The 27,349-nt window shown below is 46.0% G+C and overlaps 1 protein-coding gene across 1 annotated transcript in view; it reads right to left on the reverse strand.

Annotated features, from left to right (window-relative positions):
• The window catches only part of CTCF (CCCTC-binding factor), a 115,428-nt gene that overhangs the window by 72,229 nt on the left and 15,850 nt on the right, over window positions 1–27,349 (reverse strand). Inside the window, exon 2 of the mRNA XM_075325890.1 lies at window positions 8,838–9,622. Coding sequence (XP_075182005.1) covers window positions 8,838–9,612 — 775 coding nt within the window. The 5' untranslated portion in view covers window positions 9,613–9,622. The remainder of the gene's footprint in view (window positions 1–8,837; window positions 9,623–27,349) is intronic.

The following is a 27,349-nucleotide window of genomic DNA, read 5'->3' on the forward strand; positions in this document are numbered from 1 at the left end:
TAGATGCATAGTGAGTACTTTGAACCTCCAGGTGCTTCACAAATTGATCCGTAAAATTGAAAAAGTACTTTTTTTTTTTTTTTCCACAAATTTTCTTTTAGCCTCAATGTTTTTCATTTTCACATGGGCAACAGGATAAAGAAGGGAATTTTGTTACTTACCGTAAATTCCTTTTCTTCTAGCTCCTATTGGGAGACCCAGACGATTGGGTGTATAGCACTGCCTCCGGAGGCCACACAAAGCAATTACACTAAAAAGTGTAAGGCCCCTCCCCTTCTGGCTATACACCCCCAGTGGGATCACTGGCTCACCAGTTTTAGTGCAAAAGCAAGAAGGAGGAAAGCCAATAACTGGTTTAAACAAATTCACTCCGAGTAACATCGGAGAACTGAAAACCGTTCAACATGAACAACATGTGTACCCGCAAACAAACCAAAAATCCCGCAGGACAACAGGGCGGGTGATGGGTCTCCCAATAGGAGCTAGAAGAAAAGGAATTTACGGTAAGTAACAAAATTCCCTTCTTCTTCGGCGCTCCATTGGGAGACCCAGACGATTGGGACGTCCAAAAGCTGTCCCTGGGTGGGTAAAGAATACCTCATGTTAGAGCTGCAAGACAGCCCTCCCCTATAGGGAGGCAACTGCCGCCTGCAGGACTCTTCTACCTAGGCTGGCGTCCGCCGAAGCATAGGTATGCACCTGATAATGTTTGGTGAAAGTGTGCAGACTCTACCAGGTAGCTGCCTGGCACACCTGTTGAGCCGTAGCCTGGTGTCGCAATGCCCAGGACGCACCCACGGCTCTGGTAGAATGGGCCTTCAGCCCTGATGGAACCGTAAGCCCAGCAGAACGGTAGGCTTCAAGAATTGGTTCTTTGATCCATCGAGCCAGGGTGGCCTTAGAAGCCTGCGACCCTTTGCGCTTACCAGCGACAAGGACGAAGAGTGCATCCGAACGGCGCAAGGGCGCCGTGCGGGAAATGTAGATTCTGAGTGCTCTCACCAGATCTAACAAATGTAAATTCTTCTCATACTGATGAACTGCATGAGGACAAAACGAAGGCAAAGAGATATCCTGATTAAGATGAAAAGAGGATACCACCTTCGGGAGAAACTCCTGAATGGGGCGCAGCACTACCTTGTCCTGGTGGAAGACCAGGAAGGGAGCCTTGGATGACAGCGCTGCTAGCTCAGACACTCTCCGAAGAGATGTGATCGCTACCAGAAAAGCCACTTTCTGTGATAGTCTAGAAAGCGAAACCTCCCTCAGAGGCTCGAAGGGCGGCTTCTGGAGGGCAACTAGTACCCTGTTCAGATCCCATGGATCTAACGGCCGCTTGTACGGGGGTACGATATGGCAAACCCCCTGTAGGAACGTGCGCACCTTAGGAAGGCGTGCCAAACGCCTCTGAAAAAAGACGGATAGCGCCGAGACCTGACCCTTAAGGGAGCCGAGCGACAAACCTTTTTCTAACCCAGATTGCAGGAAAGAAAGAAAGGTAGGCAATGCAAATGGCCAGGGAGACACTCCCTGAGCAGAGCACCAGGATAAGAATATCCTCCACGTTCTGTGGTAGATCTTAGCGGACGTGGGCTTCCTAGCCTGTCTCATGGTGGCAACGACCCCTTGGGATAATCCTGAAGACGCTAGGATCCAGGACTCAATGGCCACACAGTCAGGTTCAGGGCCGCAGAATTCCGATGGAAAAACGGCCCTTGGGACAGTAAGTCTGGTCGGTCTGGTAGTGCCCACGGTTGGTCGACCGTGAGCTGCCACAGATCCGGATACCACGCCCTCCTCGGCCAGTCTGGGGCGACGAGTATGACGCGGCTGCAATCGGATCTGATCTTGCGTAGCACTCTGGGCAAGAGTGCCAGAGGTGGAAACACATAAGGGAGCCGGAACTGCGACCAATCTTGCACTAGGGCGTCTGCCGCCAGCGCTCTTTGATCGCGAGACCGTGCCATGAAGGTTGGGACCTTGTTGTTGTGCCGGGACGCCATTAGGTCGACGTCCGGCCTTCCCCATCGGCGACAGATTTCCTGAAACACGTCTGGGTGAAGGGACCATTCCCCTGCGTCCATGCCCTGGCGACTGAGGAAGTCTGCTTCCCAGTTTTCTACGCCGGGGATGTGAACTGCGGATATGGTGGAGGCCGTGGCTTCCACCCACATCAGAATCCGCCGGACTTCCTGGAAGGCTTGCCGACTGCGTGTCCCCCTTGGTGGTTGATGTATGCCACCGCTGTGGAGTTGTCCGACTGAATTCGGATCTGCCTTCCTTCCAGCCACTGCTGGAAGGCTAGTAGGGCAAGATACACTGCTCTGATTTCCAGAACATTGATCTGAAGGGTGGACTCCTGCTGAGTCCACGTACCCTGAGCCCTGTGGTGGAGAAAAACTGCTCCCCACCCTGACAGACTCGCGTCTGTCGTGACCACCGCCCAAGACGGTGGTAGGAAGGATCTTCCCTGTGATAATGAGGTGGGAAGAAGCCACCACTGCAGAGAGTCCTTGGCCGTCTGGGAAAGGGAGACTTTCCTGTCCAGGGATGTTGACTTCCCGTCCCATTGGCGGAGAATGTCCCATTGAAGTGGGCGCAGATGAAACTGCGCAAATGGGACTGCCTCCATTGCCGCCACCATCTTCCCGAGGAAGTGCATGAGGCGTCTTAAGGAGTGCGACTGACTTTGAAGGAGAGCCTGCACCCCAGTCTGTAGAGACCGCTGCTTGTCCAGCGGAAGCTTCACTATCGCTGAGAGAGTATGAAACTCCATGCCAAGATACGTTAGTGATTGGGTCGGTGACAGATTTGACTTCGTCTCCTATCACGAAGCGTAGAAAGCGTTGGTGCTCTGTAGCAATCGGCACGTGGAGATAAGCATCCTTGATGTCTATTGATGCTAGGAAATCTCCTTGAGACATTGAGGCAATGACTGAGCGGAGGGATTCCATCCGGAACCGCCTGGCGTTCACATGCTTGTTGAGCAGTTTTAGGTCCAGAACAGGACGGAATGAGCCGTCCTTTTTTGGCACCACAAAGAGATTGGAGTAAAAACCTTGACCTCGTTCCTGAAGAGGAACAGGGACCACCACTCCTTCTGCTCTTAGAGAATTCACCGCCTGCAGAAGGGCATCTGCTCGGTCGGGATGTGGGGAAGTTCTGAAGAACCGAGGCGGAGGACGAGAACTGAACTCTATCCTGTACCCGTGAGACAAAATGTCTGTTACCCACCGGTCTTTGACCTGTGGCAGCCAAATGTCGCAAAAGCGGGAGAGCCTGCCACCGACCGAGGATGCGGAGGGAGGCGGCCGAAAGTCATGAGGCAGCCGCCTTGGAAGCGGTACCTCCGGTTGCTTTCTTGGGGCGTGAGTGAGCCCGCCAGGAATCAGAGCTCCTTTGCTCTTTCTGAGTCCGTTTGGACGAGGAGAATTGGGGCTTGCCCGAGCCTCGAAAGGACCGAAACTTTGACTGCCACTTCCTCTGTGGAGGTTTGCTTGATCTGGGCTGGGGTAAGGAGGAGTCCTTACCTATGGACTGTTTAATGATTTCCGCCAATTGCTCACCAAACAGTCTGTCTCCAGATAATGGCAAGCTGGTTAAACATTTTTTAGAAGCAGAATCTGCTTTCCATTCTTTTAACCACAAGGCTCTGCGCAAAACTACAGAGTTGGCGGATGCCATTGAGGTACGGCTCGTAGAGTCCAGTACCGCATTGATAGCGTAGGTCGCAAACGCAGACATTTGTGTAGTTAGGGACGCCACTTGCGGCACTGCTGGACGTATGAGAGAGTCCACCTGTGCCAGACCAGCTGAAATAGCTTGGAGCGCCCACACGGCCGCGAATGCTGGAGCAAACGACGCGCCGATAGCTTCATAGACAGATTTCAACCAAAGGTCCATCTGTCTGTCATTGGCATCTTTAAGTGAAGCCCCATCCTCCACTGCAACTATGGATCTAGCTGCAAGCCTGGATATTGGAGGGTCCACTTTTGGACACTGGGTCCAGCGTTTGACCACGTCAGGGGGAAAAGGATAACGTGTATCCTTAAGGCGTTTAGAAAAACGCTTGTCCGGATAAGTATTGTGTTTCTGGATGGATTCTCTGAAGTCAGAGTGGTCCAGAAAAGTACTCAATTTACGCTTGGGATACAGGAAATGGAATTTCTCCTGCTGTGCAGCTGCCTCCTCTGCAGAAGGGGCTGGGGGAGAAATATCCAACAGCCTATTGATGGCCGCTATAAGGTCATTTACCATGGCGTCACCATCTGGCGTATCCAAATTGAGTGCGGCGTCAGGACAAGACTCCTGATCACCCACCTCTGAGTCATCATATAGAGACCCTTCTCGCTGAGACCCTGATCCGCGTGATGACGTGGAGGGTCTCTCCCAGCGAGCTCGCTTAGGCGGACTGGGACTGTCATCGGAGTCAGAGCCCTCAGCCTGTGATGCCTGGGACCCCCTTGAATTACGGATTAATTCCAGCTGAGGGGGGCCGGGGAACATAGACACAGCGGTGTCCATGGTCTGAGCAACTGGCCTGGACTGCAAGGTTTCCAGGATTTTTGCCATAGTCACAGACATTTTATCAGCAAAAACTGCAAATTCTGACCCCGTCACCGGGGCAGGGTTCGCAGGCGACTCTGCCTGGGCTACCACCACCATAGGCTCTGGCTGACGAAGTGCCACTGGGACTGAACATTGCACACAATGAGAGTCGTTGGAGCCTGCTGGTAGATTAGCCCCACATGCTGTACAAGCAGTGTAAGCAGCCCTTGCCTTGGCACCCTTGCGTTTTGTGGATGACATGTTGTTGTCTCCCCAGAGTAATATAGGGTATACAGCCAAGAAGCGACCAAACAGTGCAGTATATATATATATATAAATATATCTGGTACAGTGAAAAAACAGTACACAAATATAACACTGTGGCACTAGTGGGGCCGCACGTATGTGCTGCTTACCGCCCGCTTAGCGCGGGTGTGTGGTCGCCAGAAATCCCTAGCCTGGGTCCCCCAGAGCCTGCGTCCGTTCTCCAGCCAGACTGCATGTGTATAATGGCTGCCGGCGTCCTGGGGAGCTGCAAGCCTGGGGGCGGGCCTAGGGCGTGCACAGAGAAAAAGCGCGAAGCCTGTGTCCTACTGTGCTCAGTGAGAGGGCTGGAGCATGTAAATCGTGCTCCAGCCCTCGGCGCTGCCGATTGAACAACGTCTCTCCCCTACCCTGATTGACAGGGTGGGGGGCGTTAACGAAGCGGAGCTAGGCCGCAGAACAAACCGGGAACTAAATTTAGAAGCGCCGCCGCCGTAAAAGCGCGGTCGGCGCGTCCCCGGCGCACTACAAGTCGCAGCTGCGCCGCCGCTCCAGGGGCGGTCGGCGCGGCGATCCACACACATAAAGTCCCCCAGTAATCTGCGGGGACTATAAGCCCAGCGCACAGCGCTACAGTCCCCGGCGCACTAGCACACCCAGCAAGTCTGGGATGTGCGTGGCCTGTCATACGGGGACACAGAGTACCTGAAAGTTGCAGGACCTTGTCCCTGAACGGCACTCCCGCTCCACATCCAGCAGGTTCTATGGGTCTGTGGATGGAGCCCGGCCTCAGGGCTTGGTGGCCGGTAAGATCCCACTTCCTCAGAGCCCCTCAGGGGGATGGGGAAGGAAAACAGCATGTGGGCTCCAGCCTCCGTACCAGCAATAGGTACCTCAACTTTACAAACCACAAGTGGGGTAAGAAGGGAGCATGCTGGGGGCCCCATATGGGCCCTCTTTTCTTCCATCCGATATAGTCAGCAGCTACTGCTGACTAAACAGTGGAGCTATGCGTGGATGTCTGACCTCCTTCGCACAAAGCAGAAAACTGCTGAGCCAGTGATCCCACTGGGGGTGTATAGCCAGAAGGGGAGGGGCCTTACACTTTTTAGTGTAATTGCTTTGTGTGGCCTCCGGAGGCAGTGCTATACACCCAATCGTCTGGGTCTCCCAATGGAGCGCCGAAGAAATGGATCCTAAAATTTGTTGGGCAATTTCTCCTGAGTAGTAAATCAGCAATCCAAAATATTAATGTGCAAAATAGCATTAAAATATACACCTTTATTAATAACCTTAAAAGAGAAACGTTAGTTACTCTAATGCATACAAGTCAGGTACAGAAAGCCATCACTAACTGAGGTGAACACACCATGGCCACTTGAGTTAGCCAAAAAGGGACACACCCACAGGGGGTCCTGTCTAGTGATGGCCACTAGAAAAAACAAACACATGAAAAAAAACAAACAAACACAAACAAAAAATGATGTTGCTGTAGGCAAAGGACAATGGTCCAATTGACAAAAAAACCCTAAAGTGGCCATGGTGTGTTCACCTCAGTTAGTGATGGCTTTCTGTAGCTGACTTGTATGCATTAGAGTAACTAACGTTGCTCTTTTAAGGTTATTAATAAAGGTGTATATTTTAAATGCTATTTTGCACAATTTCTCCTGAGTACATAGATACCTCATATGTGGTCAAAAACCACTGTTTGGGTGCACGGCAGGGCTCGGAAGGGAAGTAGCGCCATTTGACTTTTTGAATGGAAAATTACCTCCAAAATCAAATAGCGCTCCTTGCCTTGCCGTGCACCCAAACACTTGATTTCCACCACATATGAGGTATCTGTGTACTCAGGAGAAATTGCACAATAAATTTGATGGTGTAATTTTTCCTGATACCCTTGTGAAAAAAAAGCTACCTGGTTGAAGTAACAATTTTGTGGTAAAAAAAAATATATAAATATTTTCACGGCTCAACGTTATAAACTTTATAAACTTCTGTGAAGCCCCCAGAGGTTCAAAGGGCTCACCAAACATCTAAAAAAAATTCCATGATGGGTCTAGTTTCCAAAATGGGGTCACTTGTGCAGGAGTTCCATTGTTTAGTTAGCTCAGGGGGTCTCCAAACGCAACATGGCGTCCCTTTACGATTCCAGACAATTTTGCGTTTGAAAAGTTAAATGGCCCTCCTTGCCTTCCGAGCCCTGCCGTGCACCCAAACATTTGATTTCCACCACATATGAGGTACGCAGGAGAAATTGCACAATAAATTTTATGGTGTAATTTTTCCTGATACCCTTGTGAAATGCTACATTTTATGGCTAAAGTAACATTGTGTAAAAAAAAGTAAATTTTCATTTTTTCCTTCCACATTGCTTTGATTCTTGTGAAGCACCTAAAGGGGTAATAAACTTCTTGGATGTTGTTTTGAGTAGCCTGAGCGGTACAGTTTTTAGAATGGGGTCACTTTTGGGTATTTTCTGTCACCTCGGCCTCTCAAAGTCACTTCAAATGTGATGTGGTCCCTAAAAAAAGTTTTTTGTAAATTTTGTTGGAAAAATGAGAAATTGCTGATGAACTTTGACCCCTTCTAACTTCCTAACCAAAAAAAAAAAAAAATGTTGTTTTGAAAATTGCGCTGGTGTAAAGTAGACACGTGGGAAATTTTATTTAGTAACTATTTTGTGTGACATATTTCTCAGATTTACGGGCATAAAATTTCAAATTTTGAAAATTGCACAATTTTCAAAATTTTCGCCAAATTTCCGAAATTTTCAAAAATGAACGCAAAAAATTTCGGCCTAAATCTACCACTTTCATGAAGTACAATATGTCACAAAAAAACAATGTCAGAATCGCCAGTTAATTTAAAACTTTTTTTTCACTTTTTTTTTTTTTTTTTTAACTAGTCCCCGCAGGGGGCTATAGGGGTCTATAGCGATCAGCAATCCGATTGCTCTGATCTATCTGCTGATCACAGCTATACAGCTGTAAACAGCAGATACGGTCACTGCCTGCTTCACTGGCCTCCTGGCCGAGTGAAAACGAAAGTGAAACGTCATAGCTGCAGGCGTCATCATATGACCCTGTGCTACCATGGCAACCACCAGAAGTCACGTGATCACTCACGTGACTTCCGGTGGGGGACGGCGGTAAGTGAAAATCTTCACCGCGCGTATATACATCTCACTGCCAGACTTTGGCAGCGAGATGTAAGGGGTTAATGTTACGGGTGGAATGCGATTCCACTCGTAACATGCAGGCACACGTCAGCTGTTGAAAACAGCTGATATGTGCGCCGATCGCCGCACCCTGCCCGCGGCAGGGGGCGGGGCTTAACGGCACACGATCCATGACGGATAGATCCGTCAAAGGTCGTGAAGGGGTTAAAGGGGTTGTCTACTACTTTGACCCCCTTAGGATAGTTCATCAATGTCTGATCAGCCGGGATCCGACACGTCGCACCCCCGCCGATCAGCTGTTCTTGGTCCCGGCAGCAGGAGCAGGCACCCGGAAATGCTCAGTTCCGGAGCTGCTCCGACTTCTGATAGCAGCCGCGGCCAGGTATTGCACATCCACTTCCTATTGATTAGAATGGGAGGCGGATGTTGCAGTACCCGGCCACTATCAGAAGACGGAGCAGCACTGGAACTGAGAATTTCCAGCCGCCTGCTGCCACCGCTGGAACCTAGAACAACTGATCGGTGAGGGTACAGCGTGTCAGACCCCGGCCGATCAGACATTGATGGTCTATCCTAATGATAGGCCATCAATGTCAAAGTAGTGGACAACCCTTTTAAGAACCCCCCCTTCTTCCTTCTCTTCCCCCACTAGTACACTGCCATGCAGAAATATTTTAGAGTATTACATGGGTGATTAGATTTCACATGCTTAACATTTTACTACAAAAAACAAGCATATAAAACAGACATTAGTATTGTTGCAATTGCATAGCGAACAACAAAGCCCAATGGCTGAATTCCAGTTTCCCCCCATTCAACAAATAATAAAGTTAAATTACTGCACCTTTCTTTTTAATTTTTGTGGGTTTAGGGGGCTTCATATTTCCGACTACTTTTTCTGCATTCACTTCGGAGAGCAGTCCTTCCTGCTGTTCCTCTTCAAAGTCGTAAACCGACACATCGACGTCCTTCCCTTCTTCTGTGTAGCGGAGTTTACTTTTCTTAATTTTCTTAATTTTTTTGATGGGTGGTGCATAATCTGGATCCTTCGGCCATGTGGAGTCATCTGGAGACTGGAGCTCCGTTTGCTCTAATGTTTCTACTTCACCATTTGCGCCGACCTTAACAACTTGGAAACCCTCTGGGAGAGGCAACGTGTGACAGATCATGGGCTCTCCTTCTGTCAAGACTTCTTTGGCCACGTCGTTGTCGTACGCTGCGTGAAGCTCAGCCACTGAAGTCGCAGCAACGGGGACCGCTACCGGGACCTGGACAAGCTGGAGTTCTCCTAAATTAATTGGCTGTTCCTCCATATTTACAACTTGCAAGGTTATGATCTGTGTATCGTCCACTGTTGGGTCGCCCTCTTGGGGAACGACACCTTCCATGACTTCAGTCTTCATCTGTAATATCGTAGAATCGAGCTGCTCCATCATAACCATCTGTACATTGCTACCGACATCGCTGACCACGTCACTCACGTCCGTCTGACCCTGAACCAAAACACAACCATCGTCGTCTGCACCACCTTCTCTGCGCCTCTGGTAAGTCTTTGTTTCTTTTCTTTTCATGAACGACTCAGAATCTTCCACAATGGCTTCTGCCATCTCGCCTTCCATGTTTAACTAACTAGAAGCGGAAAACAAAGGCAAATGTAAAATATATATCAGACTGTAAAACGTACATTCAATAGTATCAAGCATAGATGCTGCATAATAATAGGAAAAAAGTGTCTTAAAAGGAGTTATTCCATGTCCAGCATTACACATGATAAACATTTCCATCTACAGCAACATGTCACAATCAAGTCGGTCACTCTCAGTGCAAATACAGAGCGGAGAACATTGGAGCCGCATCTATCGACTTCACATCACCTAGAGGCCGCCATTTAAACATACGCGAAGTAACTGCTGTAATCACCGCAACAAGCATTAGCCCACAATTACTGCTACTTGGCCATTCCATGGACAGATGGAGCATGTTTTCCATGTAACTACAGATAATTAGTTGTGAGGGATCGCAACTGACACCATTAGTCCTATTCAGCTCTTATAGATGCAATACACAGGACTGACAATACTGTGCACACAGTAGCTGTATAAGACATTGTTGTACTCGAGAAATAAAAAAAAAAAAAAAAAAAAAAAATATCTATAAAAAAAACTAATTGTATTATATACAAACACACTATATCTACCGTATTTTTCGCTTTATAAGACGCACCGGATTATAAGACGCACCCCCAAATTTGGTGAAGGAATAGAGAATTTTTTTTTTTAAATAAATGGGGTGCGTCTTATAATGCCAGTGTCCGTCTAACAAATCATATAGAGTATATGTCCCTCATAGCAGGGCTGTGGAGACGGAGCTCATTTTGGTGGAGTCTGAGTCAGTATAAAATGCACCGACTCAGACTCCTAAAATATATAATAAATTGGGGACAGTAGTGCAATGCAGAATGTGCTGAGTATTTTACTAAATAATAACATTTAGTATAATGCTTATATTTAAGTGAAAAATGTATTGTAGTACAATGTGAACATCAGACATTTAATTATTTTTATGATACAATAATCAATATATTTGGATAGAACATAAGTTGTATTCCAATAAATATATTTTAACACAAAAAACTAATAAATTGTAAATATATAATACAAATTATATATATATATATATATATATATATATATATATATATATATATATATATATATATATATATATACACATATATATATATATATATATATATACATATATATATATATATATATATATATATATATATATATATATATATATATATATATATTTACAATTTATTAGTTTTTTGTGTTCTAAAGTTGTATTCCAATAAATATATTTTATGTTCTATCCAAATATATTGATTATTGTATCATAAAAGAAGGGAATTTTGTTACTTACCGTAAATTCCTTTTCTTCTAGCTCTTATTGGGAGACCCAGACGATTGATTGGGGTATAGCTACTGCCTCCGGAGGCCACACAAAGCACTACACTAAAAAGTGCAAGGCCCCTCCCCTTCTGGCTATACCCCCCCGTGGTGTCACGGGTTCTCCAGTTTTAGTGCCAAAGCAAGAAGGAGGAAAGCCAATAACTGGTTTAAACAAATTAACTCCGAGTAACATCGGAGAACTGAAAAACCGTTCAACATGAACAACATGTGTACCCGCAAACAACAAAAAAATCCCGAAGGACAACAGGGCGGGTGCTGGGTCTCCCAATAAGAGCTAGAAGAAAAGGAATTTACGGTAAGTAACAAAATTCTCTTCTTCTTCAGCGCTCTATTGGGAGACCCAGACGATTGGGACGTCCAAAAGCTGTCCCTGGGTGGGTAAATAAATACCTCATGTTAGAGCTGCAAAACAGCCCTCCCCTACGGGGAAATCACTGCCGCCTGCAGGACTCTTCTACCTAAGCTGGCATCCGCCGAAGCATAGGTATGCACCTGAGAATGTTTGGTGAAAGTGTGCAGACTCAACCAGGTAGCTGCCTGGCACACCTGTTGAGCCGAAGCCTGGTGTCGTAGTGCCCAGGACGCACCCACGGCTCTGGTTGAATGGGCTTTCAGCCCTGAAAGAACCGGAAGCCCAGCAGAACGGTAGGCTTCAAGAATTGGTTCTTTGACCCATCGAGCCAGGGTGGCTTTAGAAGCCTGCAACCTCTTGCGCGTACCAGCGACAAGGGCATCGGAACGGCGTATGGGCGCCGTGCGGGAAATGTAGATTCTGAGTGCTCTCACCAGATCTAGCAAACGTAAATCATTCTCATACCGGTGAACCGGATGAGTGCAAAAGGACGGTAAGGAGATATCCTGATTAAGATGAAACGAGGATACGACCTTAGGGAGAAACTCAGGAATGGGGCGCAGCACTACCTTGTCCTGGTGAAACACCAGGAAGGGAGCCTTGGATGACAGAGCTGCCAGCTCAGACACTCGCCGAAGCGATGTGATCGCAACGAGAAACGCCACCCTCTGTGACAGGCGAGAAAAGGAAACTTCCTTCAGAGGCTCGAAAGGCGGCTACTGGAGAGCAACTAGAACCCTGTTCAGATCCCATGGATCTAACGGCCGCTTGTACGGGGGTACGATATGACAAACCCCCTGCGGGAACGTGCGCACCTTAGAAAGACGTGCTATACGCTTCTGAAAAAACACGGATAGTGCTGAGACTTGCCCTTTGAGGGAGTCGAGCGACAAGCCCTTTTCTAACTCCTATTGTAGGAAGGAAAGAAAAGTAGGCAATGCAAATGGCCAGGGAGACACTCCCTGAGTAGAGCACCAGATTAAGAAAATCTTCCACGTTCTGTGGTAGATCTTAGCAGACGTGGGCTTCCTAGCCTGTCACATGGTGGCAACGACCCCTTGGGATAATCCTGAAGACGCTAGGATCCAGGACACAAAGGCCACACAGTCAGGTTCAGGGCCGCAGAATTCCGATGGAGAAAACGGCCCTTGGGACAATAAGTCTGGTCGGTCTGGTAGTGACCACAGTCGGCCGACCGTGAGATGCCACAGATCCGGGTACCACGATCTCCTCGGCCAGTCTGGTGCGACGAGTATGACGCGGCTGCAATCGGATCTGATTTTTGCGCAGTACTCTGGGCAAGAGTGCCAGAGGTGGAAACACATATGTGAGCCGGAACTGCGACCAATCTTGCACTAAGGCGTCTGCCGCCAGAGCTCTGTGATCGCGCGATCGTGCCATAAATGCCGGGACCTTGTTGGTGTGCCGAGACGCCATTAGGTCGACGTCCGGCACCCCCCAGCGGCAACAGATTTCCTGAAACACGTCCGGGTGAAGGGACCATTCCCCCGCGTCCATACCCTGGCGACTGAGGAAGTCTGCTTCCCAGTTTTCTACGCCCGGGATGTGAACTGCGGATATGGTGGATGCTGTGTCCTCCACCCACATGAGGATTCGCCGGACTTCCTGGAAGGCTTGCTGACTGCGCGTCCCTTCTTGGTGGTTGATGTATGCCACCGCTGTGGAGATGTCCGACTGGATTCGGATCTGCTCTCTTTCTAGCCACTTCTGGAAAGCTAATAGGGTAAGATACCCTGCCCCGATTTCCAGAACATCGATCTGAAAGGTGGACTCCTGCTGAGTCCACGTCCCCTGAGCCATGTGGCGGAGACAAACTGCTCCCCACCCTGACAGACTCGTATCTGTCGTGACCACTGCCCAGGATGGGGGCTATTGCCCGTCCCATTGGCGGAGAATGTCCCATTGCCGTTGGCGCAGATGAAACTGCGCAAAGAGAACTGCCTCGATGGCTGCCACCATCTTCCTTAGGAAGTGCATGAGGCGCCTTAAGGGGTGCGACTGGCCTTGAAGGAGAGACTGCACCTCTGTCTGCAGTGAACGCTGCTTGTTCAGCGGAAGCTTCACTATTGCTGATAGAGTATGAAACTCCATGCCGAGATACGTTAGTGATTGAGTCGGAGACAGATTTGACCTTGCCAAATTGATGATCCACCCGAAAGTCTGGAGAGTCTCCAGCGTAACATTCAGGCTGCGTTGGCATGCCTCGAGGGAGGGTGCTTTGACGAGTAGATCGTCCAAGTACGGGATCACCGGGTGTCCCTGAGAGTGCAAGACTGCTACCACTGCTGCCATGACCTTGGTGAACACCCGTGGGGCTGTCGCCAGACTGAATGGCAGAGCTACGAACTGAAGATGTTCGTCTCCTATCACAAAACGTAGAAAACGTTGGTGCTCCGTAGCAATTGGCACGTGGAGATAGGCATCTTTGATGTCTGTTGAGGCAAGGAAGTCTCCTCGAGACATTGAGGCAATGACGGATCGGAGGGATCCCATCCGGAACCGCCTGGCGTTCGCATGCTCGTTGAGCAGTTTTAGGACCAGACCAGGACGGAAGGAACCGTCCTTTTTTGGAGCCACAAAGAGATTGGAGTACAAACCCTCGCCCTCGTTCCTGAGGGGGGACAGGGATCACCACTCCTTCTGCTCTTAGAGCGTCCACCGCCTGCAGCAGGGCATCTGCTCGGTGGGGGGTGGGGCCGTTCTGAAGAATGGAGTCGGAGGACGAGAACAGAACACTGTCCTGTGCACGTGAGCACAATGTCCGTCACCCACCGGTCTGTGACCTGTGGCAGCTAAATGTCGCCAAAGGCGGGGGAGTCTGCCATCAACCGCGGATGCGGAGAGAGAGAGAGAGAGCTGAGAGTCCTGAGGAGACCGCCTTGGTAGCGGTTCCTCCGACTGCCTTCCTTGGGCGTGATTGAGCCCGGCCGGAATCTGAGCCCGTCTGAGGTTTTGTAGCCCTTTTGCACGAGGACAATTGGGACCTGCCGGAGCTTGGTAAGGACCGAAACCTCGACTGTACTTTTAGGACAGTATTAACAGGGTAAGTCGCAGTGCAGACATTGCGGGGTTACGGACGCCTCTGCGGTACAGATGTCCCTGTGCTCAAGGCCAGCTGCGCAAGAACAGCTGAAAAGGTTAGGTTGCCTATACGGCTGTGAATGCCGGAGCAACCGACACGCCGATAGCCTCCTAGACAGATTTCAACCAGAGTCCATCTGTCTGTGAATGGCATCTTTAAGTGAAGCCCCATCTCCAGTGCAACTATGGCTCTAGATGCAAGCCTGGAGATTGGAGAATCCACCTTTGGACCCTGGGTCCAGCGCTGACCACGTCAGGGGAAAAGGGATAACGTGCATCCTAAAAACGTTTGGAGAAGACGCTTATCTGGTAAGCGTGGTGTTCCTGGACTGCTTCTCTGAAGTCAGCGTGGCCAGAAAAATACTCAATATCTGTGTGAGATACTGCAAAGGGACTTCTCCTGTTCATCTCCTATCTCCACTGGGGGAGCTGAGGGAGAAAGATCCAACCTTCCATTGATGGACGGTATAGGATCATTCCGTATGGCGTTACCACCCGGTGTATCCGGATTGAGAGCGATGCAGTATCAAAGCCCTGAAGAGCTGCCTTTTGGTCAAGTAGATTGCCCATGGCCTGTCTGGACTGCAAGTCTCTATATTATGACTACTCCGTCCCTGTCCATGGACAGGGTTGACAGGTGGTTTCTTTGGCCACAACTAGTAGAGACCCCGGCAGACGAAGTGCTAGAGACCCCGGCAGACGACGTGCTACAGGGGAGCATGCACACAATGGGACGGTGTCATGAACAGCATCCCATGTAGTAAAAACAGCACTGAAAATCTGTGTTGCTTTTTTGCCGCTGCCGACTAGCTATCTAGAAGTATATAGCCAAGATTGGTGACCGTACAGTGCAAGTATAGCATACAGGCATAAAGTACAAATGACCACTGCAGCACAAGCAATACAAGCAGCATAGAAGCCTGTGCCCTGGCACCCCTGCTCTTCTGCTGCTGTATACTAGTCATCTAGGGGGATATAGCCCAGAAGAGTGACCCTACAGTGCAATGTATAGCATACAAGCACAAGTACAAATGAACACTGCAGCACATGCAATACAAGCAGCATAGAAGCCTGTGCCCTGGCACCCCAGCTCTTCTGCTGCTGTAGACTAGTCCTCTAGGGGAATATGACCCAGAATAGCGACCATACAGTGCAATGTATAGCATACAAGCACAAGTACAAATGCACACTGCAGCCCATGCAATACAAGCAGCATAGAAAAAAACCTGTGCCCCAGCACCCTTGGTTTTCTGCTGCTGTAGTCTAGCCATTCCAGGAAAATATAGCTAAGACTAGCGACTGTACAGTGCAATGTATAGCATATAAGCATAAACACAAATGAACACCTCAGTCGTGCAATACAAGCAGCCTAGAAAGCCTGTGCCTTAGCACACCTGCTTTCCTGCTGCTGATGTGTCGCTCCCCAAGCGGGCATATAGCGACCTATGCAGTTAAAAACAACACATGTACACACTGCAGTTATATTGTGGTCAGCACTATGTGTGCCGCTTACCGCCCGCCTATAAGCGGGTGTATGATCGCCACCGTCCTGCCTTGGTGCCGAAAGTCCGAGCTCGGACTGCAGTAATGGCTGCCGGCTTCTTCCCCAGCTCATGTGAGGAGGGGCGGGCCGTGGGCGTGCCCCCAAGGCAGAGCGGGAATCCGGCGTCCGACAGTGTGCAGTGAGAGGGCTGGAGCATGTAAAAAGGCTCCAGCCCTCGGCGCTGCTGATTGCTCAGCGCCTGTCCCCTTCCCTGAGTGACAGGGAGGGGGCGGGAACGAAGTGGCACTAGGCCGCAGAAGCCGGGGACTGGATTTATAAGCGCCGCCGCCGTAAAAGCGCGGTCGGCGCCCAGTCCCCGGCGAACTACAAGTCCCAGCCGCGCCGCCGCTCCCGGAGCGTCCGGCGCGGTAGTTCCCAAAACACAAAGTCACTCAGCAAAGCTGCAGTGACTGTAACCCATTACTGTCCCCGGCGCACTAGCACACCCAGCAAGTCTGGAGTGTGCTGTGCCTGTGTGTACGGGGACACAGAGTACCTGTAATGGTGCAGGGCCATGTCCCTGAACGGTACTCCAGCTCCGTATCCAGCAGGTTCAAATGGGTCTGTGGATGGAGCCCGGCGTCAGAGCTTTGAGGCCGGCAGGATCCCACTTCCTCAGAGCCCCTCAGGGGGATGTGGAAGGAAAGCAGCATGTGGGCTCCAGCCTCCGTACCAGCAATAGGTACCTCAACCTTACAACACCATCAACGGGTGAGAAGGGAGCATGCTGGGGGCCCTATATGGGCCCTCTTTTCTTCCATCCGAAATAGTCAGCAGCTACTGCTGACTAAAATCTGTGGAGCTATGCATGGATGTCTGACCTCCTTCGCACAAAGCTTGAAAACTGGAGAACCCGTGACACCACGGGGGGGTATAGCCAGAAGGGGAGGGGCCTTGCACTTTTTAGTGTAGTGCTTTGTGTGGCCTCCGGAGGCAGTAGCTATACCCCAATCAATCGTCTGGGTCTCCCAATAGAGCGCTGAAGAAATTATTAAATGTCTGATGTTCACATACACATGCACTACAATACATTTTTCACCTAACTATAAGCAATATATGTAGGAGTCGGTGCATGAGAAATTGAGGAGTCGGAGTCGAAGGTTTGGCTTACTGACTCCACAGCCCTGCCTCATAGCCCCCCCCATCCTAAAATTAGCCCCCTTAATCTGGATATGGCCACCTTATACTGAATATAGCCCCCTATTGCTGGCACACGCGGCCCCCTGTGTTAGATATCGCCCCCATGCTGCTGCTTTTAGTAAAATAAACTCTTTCCTTACCTTCTCCAGCGCTGTGCTCCCTCGTGTCCCCCTCCTTGGGGTTGAGCACCGGCCTCCTGCCTTCATTTCCTGGTTCACGGTCCCAGTCATGTGATCGGCACGTGCAGGATCACAGCACCAGGAGGGAGACCGGGGAGACACGCAGGAGGGGGTAAGTAAAGAGTTTTGTTTTTTTATTTACTATGGGCAGCAGCATGGGGGCCATAGCTAACACAGGGGAGGGGGGGGCATGTGCCATCAAAGGGGCACAGTCAGATATAATATGCGCCGCTCCCCCAGCCCATCGCCACGGTGCGGTTTCAGCACCACAGTGATGGACAGCGGCTGTGCATATTATATGAGCGAGAGCAGGAGATCAAAGGCTCCCTCCCGCAGCTTCACCAGCCCCCCAGCACCGCTCCCCACCTCCCCTGGACCCTGCAGTATATAATCCGTATATTTGGTTTATAAGATGCACCTACTTTCCCCCAAAATTTGGGGGAACAAAAGTGCGTCTTATAAAGCGAAAAATACGGTATATCTCTAACAAAATTATAATATATATGTATATATATATATATATATATATATATATATATATATATATATATATATATATATATATATATATATATATATATATATATATATATATATATATATATATATATAAAAATAATTATAATATATTAATATATATAAATTTATATTACTATACATATATAGAATTATTATAATACATATAATATATATAGCTTTATATTACTATACATATAAATATAATACATACACACACATACAGAATATATATATATATATATATATATATATATATATATATATATATATATATATATATATATATATATATTTATTAAGAACACAAACCAGCAGTGTAGAATACATTCTTACATTTTCATAAATTCTGATATTGCATATATAGTAATTCAATTAGAAACCAGGACTATATCAAAACAGGGCATAAATCGTATAATATATATAGCTGGATATCTAGCACATGATATATAGGTCTTTCTTGGCTATACATTGACCACTAGTCAATATTCATGGTATAGCGACCCCTGCTGTCCACTTGTTAAATCTACTTTTATGAGAATTCTATAATGCCATAATATATGGGATTGTCTATTAGCCTTGATATCTAGTATGGTATCGCTGATTAGAGGGCTTCCTCAATGAAACTGCAAAACAACGCACCTTTTCCATTCTGCGCCACCAAATCCCTAACAGTCTGTATACCCAAATTCTGAGGAATGCGGGTATACAGACTCTCCACATCAATCGAGGTTAAAGCAAAGCCCTCCTGCCATGTCATACCCTTTAGCAGTGTTAAAAAATCACTGCTATCCTTAACATAAGAGGGGATATGACTCATGATTGGTCTTAACAGCCAATCCAAATAGTGCGACAAAGGCTCTGTAAGAGAGCCGATGCCAGCCACTATTGGGCGACCCGGTGGATTATCCCTGCTCTTATGTATCTTTGGTATGCAATACCAGTGGGGCTTTGTAGGAAAAGGAGGAATTAGTTTATCAGCCTGTGAGCGAGACAGAAAACCCAGCCCCACGTATTTGTCCAGCAACCGCACCAAAGATTTCTTAAAATCTTGAATTTGGGTATACAGACTGTTAGGGTATGTGCGCACGTTGCTTTTTACCTGCTTTTTTGCTGCTTTTTCTTCTGCGCTGTTTAATGCCAAAATGGATGTGTTCTTCTATTCAAGCAAAGTCTATGGGAATTTGGGTTTCTTGTTCACACTATGTTGTTCAAAATGCTGCCTTTTTGTGGCAGAACTTTGGTCAAAAACTCAGCTTTGCAGTGCAAAACCCAAATGGCAAAAACAATTGACATGTTGCTTCTTTGAAAAGCTGAGTTTTTGACCAAAGTTCTGCCACAAAAAGGCAGCATTTTGAACAACATAGTGTGAACAAGAAACCCAAATTCCCATAGACTTTGCTTGAATAGAAGAACACATCCATTTTGGCATTAAACAGCGCAGAAGAAAAAGCAGCAAAAAAGCAGGTAAAAAGCAGGTAAAAAGCAACGTGCGCACATACCCTCAGGGATTTGGTGGCGCAGACTGGAAAAGATGCGTTGTTTTGCAGTTTCATTGAGGAAGCCCTTGATTTCGTTTTATCTAAAAACGCTTTCATGTTTTTGGACAGTTGGTACTTGCAGTGCAGGGGTACCGCCATGGGTACCCCTGTCTCTTGTGCCATGGCCAATATTTTTTTGGGCTCCTTTGAAAGCAAATATGTTTTTTCTGACACCAACCCTTTTTTGAAATATATTCGCCATTTTTTGAGGTATGTGGACGACATATTCATAGTGTGGGCTGGCACTGAGGTCCTTTTTGCAGATTTCGTGTCTTATCTTAACACCTGTAACACCATGAATATGTCCTTTACTTCCTCATATGGTGGCGATACTCTCAATTTTTTAGATATTGAGGTTTCTATCAAGGAGGGCGATATTTGTACAAGGTTGTTCAGAAAGCCGACGGCATCTAATTCCCTTCTTCATTATCAAAGTGCTCACCCACTCCACATTAAGACGGGTTTGCCCTACAGTCAATTCCTGAGAGTACGTAGAGCAAACAGTTCAGAGGAATCTTTTTTTCAACAATCTCAGGAGTTGAAGATTAGATTGCATCAAAGAGGTTACCCAAAAAAACTGATTGATTCAGCCTGTGAGAGAGCTAGATCAGACGGCGCCACGTCTGTCCGTAAAAACCGCACCAGAAAATGTGTTGACAATTTGGGTAGGTTTGTCTTTAATTTCAAATTTGGACCTCTGGAGCATGCCATTAGAACTGCTCTTTGCAGAAATTGGCACATCTTGAGGAATGATCCGGCTTTATCTGATAGGACAATGTCCAATCCTTTGGTATCGTTCAGACGATGCGGCAATTTGCGGGACAGACTTGTGAGGAACAGACTTACCAATTCGACAACCTGGCTAGACAAATGCTGCCCACCAGGGAATTACCGGTGCGGTCAGTGTCGTTTTTGGAGCCAGCATTTAAAAGGTCGCTCCGTACAAGTCGGCCCGCACTTGCACACTGTCCATCAATTCATTTCGTGTAAAACCAAGTTTGTGGTCTATGTGGTGCTCTGCCCTTGTGGCAGGTTCTACATAGGCAAGACTATAAGATGCTTATATGTGCGATTCAGGGAACATTACAGTTCGATAACATCAGGGAAAGGTTCTCCCAGATTAATTTCCCATATCCAGGATTGTCATGATGGTGACCCCGATGTTTTGCGTTTTGCCGGCCTTAAAAAGGTCTCCCTCCCTTTGAAGGGGGGCGACCTGCACAAATTGTTGCTACAAGAGGAGGCTAGGTTGATTATTAATTATGGGGCACAGGGCCCCCAAGGGTTAAACGATCGTGTGGATCTATCTGTGTTCCTATGATAGTTCTGCCTGTCTATCACCCATTGCTTCATTTTATTTAAGTGTGTTCTTTTATATGTTTAAATTTGTTGTAATTTCATGCATGGAAATGGATACATGTATTTTATATGCATACACAAATCTCCTATTTGTTTTTATGTGGTCTGGGGCAATCTGTGAGCACTCCTTTAAAAGGGGTGTAGCCGTAGCTCCACATGTGGACCTGTGGAAGCCCAATTTGGGCGAAACAGCTGTCGTCCATTCTTGAGGAGCCAGCTCACAGTGTGTCTCCAGCCCTCCACTCTGCACGTGTTTGAATAAAGATATCCTTCACAGCAGATTGAGTGCGGTCTCTTTCTACTCTCACGCTTCATCAATATCCAGTTTATGACGCAGAGGTCCCCTTTTCGCTATTGGCCATTGGGTAATTTTGGAAAATAGTGACCCCTGCTGACTATTTGTAAAAGTTATTTCTATAGAAATTATTAGTATATATATAGACACATATGCTGGATATTTTTGATTAACATACCCTCTATCACATTAATATAGATACTATGAGTATGACTAGAGGATATATATTATAACAGGATATGCTATTGGTGGTCACAACCACACAACTCCGCTGTATAAATTTGAGTTTTATATGATATATATGATGCATAATTTGTGTCCACTGAAATACTTGTGATAACACTTGCTAATAATAAAAAATCACTTCTTGTATAAATTTGATTTTTATCTTTATTGGGCTTTGATCATTTGTTCTCCTTTTCTTCTCAATATATAATATATATATATATATATATATTTTTATATTATGTGTGTGTATATATATATATATATATATATATATATATATATATATATATATATATATATATATATATATATATATATATATATATATATATATATATATATATATATATATATATATACATACATACATACATACATACACACACATATATACATATATATACACATATATACATACACACACACACACACACACACACACACACACACACACACACACACAGTGAAAGCTTAAGTTTCAGCTTTTAAAAAAAAATTGTAATTTGGTTTAAGAGCAGCGATTTGCAATTAGAGCAAATGCTCACCGTGCACAATTCTGGTCCTGTCTTTTCACCGCGCACTGACCTTCTCTAAAGGTAACTTTCTGTACTGTATACAGTATTCCATTGTACGGTATATACTATATAGCATGTCTATAATTTGCATTTGTGAATAGTGTTGTATGTTCTTTCTGCTAACCAGAACAGCACATTGTTTATACTGTATCTCTCATACACCAACAATTCTATTGTAAGCTAAAGTGCACTTTAATTTGTTTTTATATTTTTTACTGTACAGTATTCTGTGTTAGTGTACTGTAATAATTTTATATGAATAAAGTGCATTATTTTGTATTACTGTAATATGTTTGTATAAATACTTTAAATATTTTTGGGTTCTGGAATGAATTGTCTGTTTCAATTATTTCCTATAGGAAAATTCGCTTTGATATAAGAGTAACTTGGTTTAAGAGCACAATCCCGGAACAAATTATGCTCATAATCCAAGGTTCCACTGTTTAAATTATAATATAGATTGATCAAGAAAAAACCTTGAAGTTTAAATACACAGCAGGATGGATAGATTTTCATTAAGAAAAAGGTCTGCTCCTCAGTAAGGAAGGCAGTGTGCATTTTTCGCTTATCGACCCTTACGGTATGTGGCCATGATTATTTTTTTTTTGGTGTACTTGCGCTGCGTCAAAAACACAGCATTTTACAGTTCACGCACAGTGGATGAGATTTATAACAATCTCATGACCACTATTTTTTTTTTTACGCTGCGCAAACTGCCCTTAGCTGTTTATTTCCAAGACGCAGCAGGTCAATTTCTTGGTGATACGCTGTGTCTTAAGTGCAGAAATTCCCCATAGATATGCATTAGATGCGGAAAAATCCGCAGGAGATAAATCGCACGTGCGTTTTTAGTGAATTTCCAAGGCAGAAAAGCACTAAACACTGCATATAATCCACACTTGATGTCAATAACCGAAAGTTTCAAAATCAAAGCTTTATTTAAAGCATGACACACTAGACCGCATTAAAAATGCATGAAAAAATGCACATAAATGCAAGTAAACTAAAGTGAAGAAATTCTGCAGTGTTAAAAACTCAACAAAACATGGATTGTGAGAACGTAGCCTTATATGTTAACGCTCCTCCCCGCATGTCTCCTGACTACTCCATATACAGAACATGTTGCTCAGTGCGGCGCTCCCTAAGGCTATGTTCACACACTGCGTTTTTTACCTGCGTTTTTGGTCCATTTTTGCTGCAGAAATTTCTTGAGAAATTCTTGTAACCTTTCTGCAGACATTTCCCAGCAAAACCTATGGCAAAAAAAATTAGCTGTGCGCACACTGCGTTTTTTTCTTAAGAAAATTCTTTCAGTAGATTTTCTCAAGAAAAAGAATTAGCATGTCACTTCTTTTCTGCAGCTAACTGCGTTATTTGCCATAGATAATTGGCACAATAACGCAGGGAGCAACCAGCGGTAAAAACGCACCAAAAACGTACCAAAAACGCGGCAAACACGCAGGTGCGTTTAACACAGGTGCACTAATCCTTCACTCTTGAGAAATTTCTTAAGAAAAATCATTTTTCTAGTGTGAACATAGCCTTATTCTCTATAATGACATGTACCCACGATCAGGGCCCGCTGCAAGTCCGGACCTGGAGATGGCGGCAGCACAGGAGATGGCAGCTGCCTGTGCCCACAATCAGGGTTTGGAGCGTTGCAGTCTCTCGATTGTGTTCTCCCTACAGAGGTCGCTTGCGACTTCGCAGCACAGATTTGACATGCTTGAGGCTCAGGAAGCCGCACTGCAGGCCAATTTTCGCTGTGGGCCGCACACGCACAGTGGGCATGGGATTTCTGTAAATCCCATCCACTGCGCAACAGCGTTTTTGACGCAGCGCAAACACGCTTCATCCCAAAAGCTGCAAACTCTGATCATGGGCACGCACCCTAATAGCCACTGACAGACGTCTCTTGTGGCAGTGTATCTCCCCGGAGCAAAAGGATCGATTGTTCAACTTGAACCAGAAGGCCCCCATAACACACTAGACTTTGTGCTAATCCGGATAGCATTAGCTTAAAGCACAGCTCCAGCGGTTTTAGCTTTTTAGCGCTGGAACGGCGCTTTAAATCCAAGTCCCCTATCTTAGGCCTTGTGCGCACGCGGCTTTTTTTTGCTACATTTTTAGTGCAGTTTGTGGTCCTAAACTGCATTTATGACCATCCAAGAGCAAAGTGTATGAGAAATACGAAAGGCTGTGCGCACGTTGCTCCTTTTTTGCCTGCATAAAAAAGGAGCAGCATGTCACTTTTCTGCGTTTTTCCCTGCATTTTGCCATTGACAGTGTTAAAAAAATAAATAAATAAATGTGCGGGGGCAAACACGCATGTGGGTTTTTTTTTTTTTTTTTTCGGCTAGAGGTGCTTTTTTCGCTGGAGAAACAAAACTGCAGTCTGCGCTCATACCCATATACTTACTTTCCAGCATCTTCACCTTTACTCGACTCGCCATCTTGTGCCCATAACGTCCGACTATCCGGAAGTCAGAAGTTACGTCACAAGCGCTCAATACAAGTCTATGAGAGGAAGAACGAGGCTCTCAGATTTATTCAGTTGTGTCCTCCAGCTCCATTAAACACTGGAGTGGCTGGCAAGTTACAAATTGCCGCAGACCATCCGGAGTGACGCTGGAAAAAGATGAAGACTGTGGCTTGCATTTAAAGCACCACTCCAATAGTGTAATAAAAACAAAAAGTCAGTGGAGTGGTGCTTTAATGTGTATTCCGACCTTTAAGGCCTGTTACAAATACTAAAATTATAGGCAAAACTAAAAAAAAATCCAGCTTTCAGCAGAGTAAAAGTGCCCAATTGCAAAGCTCCACTAAAAGCCCTTGAATATTGACAAAAAGCTCCAGTTACAGTGCCTTGCGAAAGTATTCGGCCCCTTGAATATTTCAACCTTTTCCCACATTTCAGGCTTAAAACATAAAAATTTTAATGTTCTGGTGAAGAATCAACAACAAGTGGACACAATTGTGAAGTTAAACAAAATTTATTGCTTATTTTAAACTTTTATAAAAAATAATAAACTGAAAATTGGGGCGTGCAATATTATTCATCCCCTTTACTTTCAGTGCAGCAAACTCACTCCAGAAGTTGATTGAGGATCTCTGAATGATCCAATGTTGTCCTAAATGACTGATGATGATAGATATAAGCCCCTGTGTGTAATGAAGTCTCCGTATAAATGCCCCTGCTCTGTGATAGTCTCAGGGTTCTGTGTAAAGCGGAAATAGCTTCATGAAGACCAAGGAACACAACAGGCAGGTCCGTGATACTGTTGTGGAGAAGATTAAAGCCGGATTTGGTTGGAAAAAGATTTCCAAAACATTAAACATCCCAAGAAGCACCGTGCAAGCGATCATATTGAAATGGAAGGAGAATCATACCACTGCAAATCTACCAAGACCCGGCCGTCCATCCAAACTGTCATCTCAAACAAGGAGAAGACTGATCAGAGAAGCAGCCAAGAGGCCCATGATCACTCTGTATGAACTGCAGAGATCTACAGCTGAGGTGGGAGAGTCTGTCCATAAGACAACAATCAGTCGTACACTGCACAAATCTGGCCTTTATGGAAGAGTGGCAAAAAGAAAGCCATTTCTCAAAGATATCCATAAAAAGTGTAGTTTAAAGTTTGCCACAAGCCACCTGGAGACACCAAACATGTGGAAGAAAATGCTTTAGTCAGATGAAACCAAAATCGAACTTTTTGGGCACAATGCCAAACGATATGTTTGGCTCATCACCCTGAACACACCATCCCAACTGTCAAACATGGTGGAGGCAGCATCATGGTTTGGGCCTGCTTTGCTTCAGCAGGGACAGGAAAGATGGTTAAAATTGATGGGAAGATGGATGGAGCCAAATACAGGACCATTCTTGAAGAAAACCTGTTGGAGTCTGCAAAAGACCTGAGACTGGGACAGAGATTTGTCTTCCAATAAGACAATGATCCCAAACAAAGCAAAATCTACAATGGAATGGTTCACAAATAAATGTATCCAGGTGTTAGAATGGCCAAGTCACAGTCCAGACCTGAACCCAACTGAGAATCTGTGGAAAGAGCTGAAAACTACTGCTCACAAACGCCTCCATCCAACCTCACTCAGCTCCAGCTGTTTACAAAGGAAGAATGGGCAAGAAGTTCAGTCTCTCCATGTGCAAAACTGATAGAGACATACCCCAAGAGACTGTAGCTGTAAATCGCAGCAAAAGGGGGCGCTATAAAGTATTAACTTAAAGGGGATGAACAATATTGCACGCCCCAATTTTCACTTATTTTTTTAAAAAGTTTAAAATAAGCAATAAATTTCATTCACCTTCATAATTGTGTCCCACTTGTTGTTGATTCTTCACCATAACATTACATTTTTTATCTTTATGTTTGAAGCCTGAAATGTGGGAAAAGGTTGAAAAATTTAAGGGGGTCGAATACTTTCGCAAGGCACTATTTATATAGGAAAGGTGGTTGGTGCTACAAGTGAGGGAAGGAGACTCATAAGGGATCACTCTCTTTCCTTTCTGTCTTTGTTGGCAGCACATCATTATATACACAAGAGGGGGAGGGGGTTCTGCAGCATATAAAAATTGGGTGAGAAACGAGTGTGGGCAATGTTTACAGAGTGAGGATTGCCTCAATAAATGATTATGGGAAGGCTTGATCTCTATTAGCCAGTAGACAAGTGCTTATGCCTCTACTCACAATGGCATCAGGACTTCCATTTCACAGGACCCGCCCACTTGACTACACCAATCACAGCGCTACAAAAATAAAAAAAAAATGGCCGTTTGTGATGAGAAGCCTTTTTCTGTGGTTTGGGCAGCATGACCCTCCTAAAAAGGTTCCATTTAGCGGAATGAGACTCATTGTATTTATCTATTGGACTGTTGTACATACCAACTGCATAATATGGATATACCTGTAATGAGGTCAGCCACTTAGTGTAGCAATCCCCAAACCGACAGACCCTTCTGTCCATACATTGGTTGCTCATTTTGGGACAACCGACAGCCTCCTCCAATCATAAATCCTCCTCACAAGGGAAGAAGGGAATTTTGTTTACTTACCGTAAATTCCTTTTCTTCTAGCTCCAATTGGGAGACCCAGACAATTGGGTGTATAGCTTCTGCCTCCGGAGGCCACACAAAGTATTACACTTAAAAGTGTAAAGCCCCTCCCCTACTGCCTATACACCCCCCCGTGTATCACGGGCTCCTCAGTTTTGGTGCAAAAGCAGGAAGGAGGAAACTTACAATTTGGTCTAAAGTAATTCAATCCGAAGGAAGTTCGGAAAACTGAAAACCATTCAACATGAACAACATGTGTACACAAAGAACAACAGCCCGAAGGGAACAGGGGCGGGAGCTGGGTCTCCCAATTGGAGCTAGAAGAAAAGGAATTTACGGTAAGTAAACAAAATTCCCTTCTTCTTTGTCGCTCCATTGGGAGACCCAGACAATTGGGACGTCCAAAAGCAGTCCCTGGGTGGGTAAAATAATACCTCGTAATAGAGCCGTAAAACGGCCCCTTCCTACAGGTGGGCA

The sequence above is a fragment of the Anomaloglossus baeobatrachus genome, chromosome 10 (genome assembly GCF_048569485.1).
Source record: "Anomaloglossus baeobatrachus isolate aAnoBae1 chromosome 10, aAnoBae1.hap1, whole genome shotgun sequence".
NCBI lineage: Eukaryota > Metazoa > Chordata > Amphibia > Anura > Aromobatidae > Anomaloglossus > Anomaloglossus baeobatrachus.